Source organism: Macrobrachium rosenbergii, chromosome 47 (assembly GCF_040412425.1).
Source record: "Macrobrachium rosenbergii isolate ZJJX-2024 chromosome 47, ASM4041242v1, whole genome shotgun sequence".
Classification (NCBI taxonomy): Eukaryota; Metazoa; Arthropoda; class Malacostraca; order Decapoda; family Palaemonidae; genus Macrobrachium; species Macrobrachium rosenbergii.
The window spans coordinates 24,391,948-24,403,226 of record NC_089787.1 but is presented as its reverse complement, the minus strand read 5'-3'; the positions used below and the strand labels follow the sequence as shown (position 1 = coordinate 24,403,226).

At 35.7% G+C, this 11,279-nt stretch overlaps 1 protein-coding gene across 1 annotated transcript; it reads left to right on the top strand.

The window, feature by feature from the left end:
• Window positions 1-33: 33 nt before the first annotated feature.
• LOC136830673 (general transcription factor IIF subunit 1-like) lies at window positions 34-10,838 on the top strand. Its single transcript, XM_067090307.1, is given in 13 exon segments — window positions 34-180; window positions 2,587-2,621; window positions 2,774-2,908; window positions 3,561-3,604; window positions 3,607-3,694; window positions 4,172-4,342; window positions 4,837-4,946; window positions 5,449-5,589; window positions 5,995-6,106; window positions 6,378-6,598; window positions 7,294-7,369; window positions 7,787-7,915; window positions 8,781-10,838. Coding segments are annotated over 13 exon segments (1,485 nt in total). The 5' UTR covers window positions 34-162; the 3' UTR covers window positions 8,986-10,838.
• The last annotated feature ends 441 nt before the right edge of the window (window positions 10,839-11,279 follow it).

The following is an 11,279-nucleotide window of genomic DNA, read 5'->3' as shown; positions in this document are numbered from 1 at the left end:
TATATAATGCCAATTAATAAATAAATTAATATAATTATTGAACAGTATTCGAAGAAATAGACTTTTATTCATCTCGACATCAACGACCACCAGACGACGTCCCTCTTGGTGTCTTGTTTACAAAATCAGGACGTCTGACAGATCTCGCTTATTTTGCCAACAATGGAACGGAAAGAAAAGGTAAATAAGAGGTCACCGGGAAAGATTGTGATTATTTCGTCAGTTTTATTAATAAATTATTAATATTAATTTTATAAAATCGCCACAAGTAACTCTAAGCTAGAGTAGAGTAGAGAGGGCTTGTAACTATGTTCCCTTACGTAGTCAAATTTGCATGGCCCCCCCCTAGTTCAGCCCGGGCAGTAATTATTACTATGAGGCTTTTAGTCAATATTTATGGCTTTATTAGTTTATAAAGGCCGACTATTTGAAATATAAGTTAGCACATGATTTATGTATAGCCTGGGCTACCCTAGGCTAGGCCCGTAGCCTAGGCTACTGTGGGTGCCATGGTAGGTTAGGCGAGTTTTTATATATTGGATTTTTGGGGATAATTTTTAAGTAATGGTAAAGAACAGTTGGTAGAACAAGCATGAGCTCTGCGTCAGGTATTTCCTTTTAAATTGAGTTTTTCAACAGTATTTTATTTGCTTATTAACAATTTACCATTATTTTGGAACGTCGACTGTAATTAATCTGTAATTAACATCAGAACTGATGTGTTTATGTATGCTGGCCATCCTGGAATGCTGTCGCACATGCACAGTGTTATAGAAAAGGTTTTGGTAAAAAGTGGAGTTTCCTTCATCGAGGGGTTCGGGGGCAGATCCCCCCCAGTTAAGTAACATGGCCTACTAGGTTAGGTTAGGTTAGGGTATGTTAGGTTAGTATAGTTCCTTATATAATAGGTTTCCTTAGCCAATCCCTTCTTGAATATATGGCTCCCTAATGACTTTCGTATTCGCGGAACTGCTCCATACAGTCCGTATGGAGCTGTTACTTAGAAATACCAAATAGCTGCTCACACGTCATTTGGTTGGGATGTATGCCCATTAAACTGTGTCTCCGATCTGCTTTTGAGCAGGCTGTGACCCAAGGAAATGGGCCTAATGTGTTTAACCCCTATGCAATTTTACCACTTAAAACACTTGTGGGATAAAATAAACGGTAATACAGGTACTACGATACATTAATTCTTCACAGAACACAAGAACCACACATCATCTGATTCCTTATCATGCAAGTTATTCATATCTGACAGTTAGTTGTGGTGCAAGCCACTTGTTTTTTTCCTAGCCTATGTACAATAGTCATGGGGTAACCCCAGTGGGAAACCAAAAGTTAGTGAATTACAGCAACCAGAGTTATTTGAAATGTACATATGATAAGATAAGCAGTCAAAAAAATGCATAGTTTATGCCCTTAATCACTATCAAACATAAAACACACTTGTCAGTTGAATGCATTATGCTCTTCCAAAAGACAGTTATTGTAGTGTTGATGTTGCAAATACAATGGTTAAAGTTAATGCCATGACCATCAGCAATTCTGACATATAGTAGGAGGAGTCTGAGTACATCTTGGTACTTTACTATAAAATTTTTGAAGTTTTGATTAATTGAAGAAAGTAGGTAATTATTGCACAACAGAAGTAACAATAAAACCTAAAAGTGGTTGAGAATATTACTTATGCTGTAATTGCTTATCACCTCCCATGTTAGAGATCTGACTGAATTAAACATCTTCAAAATAATAATAACAGGCTTAGGAAATACTGCGAGCCTCTGTAGTTATATTAGTAAATATATGACTCGCCACTTGCCCCTATATTTCTCATAAAGAAAAGACCAAACTGGCCCTTATCCAGACACTTCTTATATTAGATTCTGTTAACAAAAAATTAAAAAATTGTATTACTCAAAAGTAAAGAATAGGTTAATTTCATATCCACCAAAGCAAGAGAGATACTTCAGAACAAGGGACATCCAATACATCGGATGTACAAGTATTATTTACATTATATTTTTATCTTACACAACTTGGGTCAGCCAGATATTTGCTGGATATTCAGGATATTTCAGTAATACCAAGAGAAAAACTTAAGCCTTATTCTCTCCCAGTTTTTCTTAGATTTTTGTAACATGTGGGGGCTGCCATTTACAGTGTTCCCTCATATTCAAACCCTTGCTTTTGGCAATTTTTTTTTCTAACATTTGTTCCCTTTAGTCTCTGTCCACCAAGCAGCTGTTCAACTTCCACCATTTGATGAAAAACAAACCACAGGGTCAACCACCATGGACTCTAGAAATGTGACTGGTACATGATGTTAAACTACTCCATTGTAATTCTAACTTTGTTAGCTTGTTTTTGACCCTCAGACACAATGGTGAAGTACCAAAACAAAACTCAATTAATGTAAGTGGGATGATTGCAGTATCAGTTTTGGGTTTTCCTTTAATACCTATACTTTGATGCACCTGAATGCTCATTTTCTGATTACAGTACATCATTTCTGCTTTATACATTTAAAACAGACTGCCTTTTTTCACTTTTCTGAAAAGTATCATGCTATTTATTTCTTTACAGGGAAGTGTCCAGGAGTATGTGGTGAAAGCACCAAAGTAAGTAGAGCACATTTATGGTACTGCAGTCTTTTTAGCCTCGTGTTTTCTTGAAAATTCACCCTTCATGTTCTTTTTAGTCTTTTATTATTATTTTGAGAGTGAAAGGCACATTTGGACAAATTTTCTGAATTTATAATTCTCTCCCGCAGGACTACAAAGAAGAAATTCAACATGATGAGGTTCCATTCGGCCCTGGGCATAGAATTCAAGACATGGACACACGCCAAAATGGAGAGAGAAAATAACATGAAAGAATTCAGGAGTCTGGAGGATGAGATGCCCAAGTAAGATAATAAGCATTGTGAAGACTTAATTTATAGTTTGCTTAAAGTTGATTTTTAAATTGCTTTTTATCCTTTCATAGATGTTGTCTCATTGTTTTGCATCCACTTTGTTTGTTATTCATATTTAAGTCTGTAATCTCATTCTTAAAAAGAAAAAGTCAGTTATTCTTTTCCTTGTAACTCGTTACAAGTGTTAGGTTTAGTTGTGATCTTTTTGTTTTGCACCTTTTTATGGTATCTCACATAGTTATGTAGAATGTTTAAAGAAAATACCACATTTTATTCTGGTGCTAATTTGCATGTCTTTAGTTTCTGCAAGTGATTTTAGTACTTGACCCACTATGTTTAACAGGTATTTCCTTGACATACAAGTTGAACTCGAAGCTCTGTGATTTACAGTATTTTGAGAAAGCATTGTCACCCATTCAAATGCTTTCTTTGTTAACACACCCATTTTATATTTACAAGCACTGTCAAGTATAGGAAACACAGGAAAATTTAAATGCTTCCTTTTTTAACAGATCCATGGTATATTTGCAAGCAATGAAAATTATGGGAAATGCAGAACCATATGTTTTGGTAGTCATTTCCAGGCTTAACCAGTTGGCACACACTGTACCTCATGTTTAAACTTTACCATTGCGCTTTTCAGATATGGTGCTGGATCAGAATTCGGGAGAGAGCAAAAGGAAGAAGCCCGCGGAAGAAATTTGGCATCCACATGAAGAAGTATCGTCCAGAAGACCAGCCATGGATTTTGACTGTTGGTGGTAAGGGGGGCAAAAAGTAAGTGCCGTTGTAGCTTGTCAGATGAAGTATTATTTTTGTTGGTAAATTAAATTGGGAGTGGGGACTACAAATTGTTAATTGTGAATTTAGTCAACACATTATATATACAGAACCATTGTATAAAGCAAATTAATAAGACTAAGTCATTTCTGGACTCTTTAAGGCTTCCCCAAAGAATTTGGCTTTAAATGAATCATCCGTTTTTACCAATTTGGCTCTCTTAATGAACTAACCAATTTTTGCACTGACCTAACTACATTAGAATGTCCAGGTTTATACAGTTCTTTCCCACCGGAGGGTTTTTAGAACAGAACGTTGGATATCATTACAAAACAGTGGAGTGTACTCGTATCATTGGTTTGGAGAAAATACAGAACTTGTATCAGTGTGGTCATTTTGAACAAGACCCTCTTGAAGGATTAGAGCTGTAACTTATTTGTTGAACTTCTCCAGTAACGTTAAATTTTCTTCCAGATTCAAGGGCATCCGAGAAGGTGGAGTGTCAGAGAATTCTTCTTGGTATGTTTTCATGCAAGGAAAGGACGGAGCATTTGAAGCTTATCCAGTGGAAGAGTGGTACAACTATAAACTCATACAGCGGTACAAGTCCCTGACAGCTGAAGAAGCTGAACAGCATTTTGAAAGGTAACCTTATATGTCCCCTTGTTAACTGATTCATCAAAGTGTATCAGGCAGTTGTTGATGAGACTGGTAAAAGACTTTGAGATGAAGATCAAACAGCTATGGGCATTCGTCGTAGCCATTGCTGAGAATTTGTGGCTACTGGTGGGTAGCCATGGCTGCTGTAATGGGTGCTAGTGAATGGTGAATGGGTAGCAATTGATTACAAAAGAGAGCTCTAAATTTTGTGAACTTTGCTTGACGGTCAGTACTGAGCGTGTAAGGGATGCTATCAATAGTATGCCATGCAAGGAATACTGTAAGTGGTATCCCCACCAGATGTCACAGATTCCTTGCATATACAATTTTTGATTGTTTTTAAACCGGCTTCCAGCTGGTGCCAGAAGATTCATCCTAACATTAAGACCTCAGGTTTATTAGCTATGAAAAATACAAATGAATTAAAAATTTTTTTTATGAATTACAGCATTTTTAAACGTGGTATCTCTCCCACACAGGCGAAACAAAATCATGAACTACTTCACTGTCATGAAGAAGGACAAGAATGCTCCTCAAGATGGAGATGAAGAAGCTGGAAAACCCAAGAAGAAAGGCTCGCACGACCGCCGTGAGTCATTTCGTGCATTTCCGTCTAAGTACCATTTTCCTTTATATTTTAGGCTCCTTTTCATATTCCGTTGCAAAATGCCAGTTCGACTTGACAGGAGGAAAGCAGAACTTGAATGTGTTGCACTGAGAATGGTTGTATTGGATAAATTATTTTCGGTATTTGGCATTACATCAGCAAAGGTTATTTCTGCAGAGATTTGTTGCCGTGAAGGTTTGTTTAGTATGATCTGTTTATTAGAGTCATTTTTACATTATTATTATTATTTTTCAGTAGATGAAACCCATTCATATACAACAAGCCCACAGGGGCCATTGACTTGAAATTCAAGTTTCCAAAGAATTATGGTGTTCCTTAGGAAGAAGTAAGAGGAAGTAAAGGGAAATACAGAAAGAGGAGATACCACTTATTAAAAAAGAAAAAAAAAAATAGATAAATAGATCTCATGAAAACTAATAAGTGCTTCTGGTTCTTTTGTTATTTATATTCCTTTTACTTTCAGAGCTGATTCTATCAGAAATGGATGACTGGATCTCTGATGATGAATCTGGAGACGACGAGCGCGAGGAGGAGGAAGACAGTGAAGATGACAAAAAGAAAAAGAAGAAGTACAAGGTGCAGTCGAAGGGCAGAAAACAGCATGGTAGGCATTGGTTGCTCGAAATTTAAAGGTAGATTCATTCTGTTTTAGCTTATTCTCACATTCACAAGCACTAATGTGAAAAAGGACTGAAATAGATTATCTTAACTGGAAAATAAAGCAGGAAGAAGTGCTGGAAAGCAGTCTTGAAGCATGTGCATGGAAAACAATTTCAGAGCTGTCAGCATCACTGGAGGACCAGGAAAAGTAAGGTCATTAGTTAATGCATACCTGAAAGTCCAGAAGGCACATGTTTGATGAGATTGCTATCATTTTATCCATGACTAGTAATCCTGGGAACATCATGTATCACAATAATTGTCTTTGCAGATGATTACGCTACATAATTGGTTTGTATGAAACAAACTGTGTTTCTCCATGTAGTGAAAAGTGATATAAATCTTTCAGGTGGCAAGAAAAGTAAAACAATGGACGGTGACAGCGATGAGGACTGCATAGAAGAGAGTGATGAATTTGATGATGGGGCTGAGCATGATTATATCTCCAGTGATTCATCAGAGTAAGCATTTTTGTTTTTTAAGTGTATAATTTTATCCTCTTTATCATACCAGATCTTAGCTACATTAAAATTCCATTTGCAACTTGCATTTCTCTTGAGCTCGTCAAGTATTACTTAAATACTGTTTTTATAGGAATGTACAGGTAGAACCCACTGGTTACTGCTCATATAGACTCCACAGTCACCAGATACATGTTTTATTATTGGCCACAATGACCTCTCAGTGTCTCGATTTTGTATCACATCTTTGAAAAAATTGGTACATTTTCAGTTCAGAAGCCGAGGATGACGAAATTGTCAGAAAGGAATTGGCAGGTGTTGATGAAGCAGATGCACTAAGGAAGCTCCTTAATTCAGACGAAGAGGAAGAGGAGGAAGAAAAAGAAAAAGAGGAGGAGGGGGATGAAGAGAAGAAAGAAAACGAGGAGAAGGAACCCAAGGACAAGAAGAAGAAGAAGAAAAAGAAGAAGGACAAGAAATCAGATAAAGAAGGTAAAGTATTGAGATACAAAACCTTTTTCACGCCAACCATTGTCAGTGAAAAACACCAAGAAGTTACGCCCTTCGGATAAAAGCAACCATTGTTCCTGCTGAGCTGACAACAGTATTGATGGTTCCTCCAATTTGACACCCATACTGTAGTACTAGATTTGTTTTTCATTGACAATCAGTTCTATATATTCCAAGAATTTTGTCAGCAGAGTTCATCCCATATAGCCAATAGCACCTATGGGAATAAATGTTGGTGCTGCATTTATTTCATAATTATGGTTTGAACTGTACTCAAGGGTGTACATATATTGTTTTAGAGGTTTGTATGCAAGGAACCATTGCTACAATTTAGCAGTATACATTTACTTGTTTATTTGATAGAAAAAAATTTTACATTTACTTGTTTATTTGATCAAGTTTTCCTACTTGAAAGAAAAATGTTTTGTACTTTTAATCCTTCATCACCATTCTTGAAATTTGATTTTTCAAAGTCTTCTCTTAACCATCAGGTTTCTTTTGCAGCCATTGAGGTTTTCATAGAATATTTAATGATATGATAATTACAACCAAATCAAAGTCTGTGTATTCAGTCTGCAAACAGGAAAATATTAAAAAAGTCCACTGGTTGTAAAAACCCTTACGGTTTTGTGTCAGTTTTAATTACTGTAATTGCCAAATACTTTGAATGTCCACAGATTCAGATGGGAAGACTTCGGATGCAAGTGATGATGATGGAGATAGCAAGAAAAAGAAAAAGAAGGACTCCAAAGCGTAAGTAATGGTTTGCGTAGTTGATCTTTTATAAACGACAGTGGTAATTTTTTCCTCCTTATTTTTTATTCTGAGATTTGAGAGTAATTTTAAGATTTGAAATACATTTCTTTATTACAAATACTGCTCTGCAGTTTTTGCTTTGTATATTTAGCATTCAAAAGGTGGCAAAGATCATGTTTACAGTTCTGTCCTTGATGGTGTATTTATGAGTCTCATTTAATAGTCATTTTTCCTTCTAAGTATAATCATATTCTAACTTTTCATGTCCAGAACAGAACAGCATTTTTCACATTCATATTTGATGTTTGAATGCTTATATGATATGTTATTTCTGCACATATATATGGTGAACCATAACATGTAGTTGGTGTTTCTGGTTTTTGCCAATGCTGGCATTGAGTTTGATCATTTCAGTAATGGTGTCGGTGAGTCTGATGCACAAGAGGGTGGCAGCAGCAAGAGAAAGATGAAAGATGGACCTGACAGCGAGGCTAAGAAAATGCGCGCCGATGTTGTGGGTTCACAGATGTCTACACCTGGAAGGTATGTGAAATGTTCCTTGCTTAACAGCCTGCTTGATAACAATAGTTTAGGTGTAAGAAATTATGCCATATATTTCTCTTGTCATTTTAACATGCTGTACTATGTAATTGGTTGAGGGAATATAATGAGTTTGCAGGTAAATCAGCTGATTAAGTCATTGAGATTTAGACACTACAGTGAAAAGTTAAAAGCATTTTATTTACCCTTATGAAAAAGAAACGCTGAGAAAATAAACGTGGGAAATTAATGAAGGGCTTGTAATGTCTGTTGAGATCACACACATCAAAATTGGTACTCAGGGGGAGATAAATTTTGACAAAATTCAGTGGGAATACAACTGAGATCTTAGATAAGTTGATTTAATAAAGCTAAGGAAGTTTTTGTTCATACATGATATACAAACCGTAAGCTGTTTCTTTACAACTCCATTAATGACACATTGCCATATTTCCATGGACAACAAAATATCCAGTCCCATCTATGCACATCTTTTAAGATTGAGGGGCCTCCATTGCCTTTCTCAAGATTCCAGCATTACTCGTTTTCTGTATGAATGCTATCAGGTCTAACTTTTATTGCTCTTAGGAGAACCATTATCAAGTTTATGCAGTGCCAAAAATATTAGTCCTTATAGACCACTTGTGTCTCCCCAGCTAATGGCAATTTGTTATAATCTATGAATTTTCGTTTTATAAATTGTCTCACCTTTGAGAGAAAGAGATACTTTTCAAAAATTCATTTTGTTTGTATACTTTGTGTGGTATGATTGTCACCTTTTTGTGTGGAGATCGTGAAGGTTTTATTGAATTTGGTTTGATTTTGAGTGATAAGTGAGGATCTTATTGGTAATTACTTTTTCCTACAGTGATAGCGGAGTGACAGAGGAAGCCATCCGAAGGTACCTGATGCGTAAGCCGATGACCACAACGGAACTTCTGCAGAAGTTCAAGTTGAAGAAGACGGGTCTTAACTCGGACCAGTTAGTTCACTCGATTGCTCAAATCCTGAAGAGAGTGAACCCTGTAAAACAAATGGTTAAAGGAAAAATGTATTTATCTATTAAAATGTAGTTATTGAATGTATATCTACTTTATAATAATACTTTTGCGCTAGGGACAAGGTTAAACTTGTTAGCTGTGAAATGTGTGGACATGTGCATGGAATTTAGGTTGGTGTGAGCATTATGATCCTTGGAGCACTTTGGATATAGGCTGGAAATGATGTGCTCACTTCATTAATGCTGTAATGGTAGTGAGAGGGGTATGAATGATAAAATCACACTTCATAGAACATCACTCATCACATCAGAACGTTTTTAATCTTTGTTGTGAACGCGATGCTTTTTGGGGATTGAACTGAGCTTATTTTAATCCAGTGTTGGTTTGGTCTTGCCCTATTAACATAAGCCTTTGTGTTGTACATTGCCAGAGAACTTGTAATTGGTAACTATCTTTAGCTCATTTTTAATCTTTTGTTTGTGTTTTTTCTTTACCTGGGTTGCTATATTAACCATTTCAAATGGTGCATATGGTTATCAGTGAGGGGTCTCATGTATGTATCTTATTCTTAAATATATATATAATATCTTCACAAGTATACACACAGATACCTATAATACTGTATATTTCAAGAGGCCCCAGAATTACAGTTGGCTCATTTGCTGTGGAATTGCATGGGACAACCAAAAGAAAGTTAGGTTTGTACAAGTGTTACAGCATCAGATGTGTGAATACTTGAACATTAAAAGTTGTTGTAACTCAGTACAAGAAATATGTATTCTCATTTTAGAAAGATCATACGCCTTGTGGACATCACAAAACTTGTATTAGTTCTAAGGCAAGGGATACAATACGTATAATGTTACTGGCAGTCTTCGCACAGGTTGAGCTTTGTGTTGTTCAGAAGTATTTTATGTAAGAAAATGTGTCTGTAGCAAATACAGCAGTTAGTTTAAATACTTGTATTTATTTCAAAGGCAATTTAAAGGTTTTATTTCCTATATTTTAAATTCTCTCCATGGAGTCCTTGTCAATTTTTTGTTTTCATTGTTATGTGAACTGTGTATATTTCAATAAGATACTTGTTCTAAGTAAAAATTGCAAAAGTAGTGTGACAGGTAAGAGATTCACGTTCAGCATCATTCAACCTTATCAATATTCATCAGGAACACAGGGTAGAACTTCCTTGCTTAGATAAAAATTTTGTGTAATATTCAGAAGAACGTCACTACAAGGGAAGAAGGCTATAGTGAAAATGTTTGGGGTTGGGAAGACCGTGTTCCTTATTTTACGAAGCTACTTTTTAATTTATTGTGGTAATAAATACACTTTCCTTTATGTTTGAAAGGAAACTGAGGGAATATTTATCTTTTAATGAAGTTTTTCTCCATTTCATGTAGATACTTTAGGCCTGAAACAATCCAGCCATTGAGAATTTGTCATGATATGTTCAATTTTAGTCCATTAGGACTTGGTCACTTTTCTGCCAGACCCATTAATGTAGATTGAAAGTCAACATTGCAGATTTATTGAACATTCAAAACTCATACAAAGAAAAAGTTATTACATTAAACCATGATCATCATTATCATCATTTAATCATTATTATGAGTGAGGACTTAGACTGAATGGTGGTCTGATATATTTGAGCCTGTTTTGGAATCTTGGCTTTTGGCTCTCAGTAATTGTGTGCATGTTAGGAAGCCATACACTCAGATCAACATATTTGTCATTGATAACTGTATTATCTTTTATTTTACTGGGTCCTTTTGGTAGTGAATGGAACGTAAACTAGGAAGCTCTCTTGAGTTTTTGTATGTGAGAATGTAGTGGGTGGGATTCTGCATCATTCTTTGAAGGTGTCTTGTGATTTTATGGATCTATAACCATTTTGTATGAGAGAAATATAGATCAATTATTTTGTTTCATGCTTATTTGTATCCTATGTGATTTATTCGCCCTGTTGGGGGTACAATTTACAGTGTGCCACAATGAGACTGTAAATGATGTCTTTTCAGCGTCCCTTAAGCCTTTTTCTGTATTGCTCTTCTTCCCGATTAGCTGCGTAACTACTTTTAACTTTACCTTTAAAAGAGAGCATTTCAAAGTTGCATTAGCAATTGAGAAAACTCCCACACTAGTTTAATTGTCTTAAAACAAAATTGACTCGGATTTCCATATTGCCCAATGGACCCCAGTGCTCAGGCTTTGTCCTTCAATATTATAACTTGCAGAAGATTATGGGAGAATTCCCATTACTGTAATATCATTAATGTATTCCTTATAACTTTATTTAAAGAAAAAGTAACCAAACCCGATGTCAGTGTAACTCCCTTCTTGTATGGAGTAATTATGTATGAGAATAT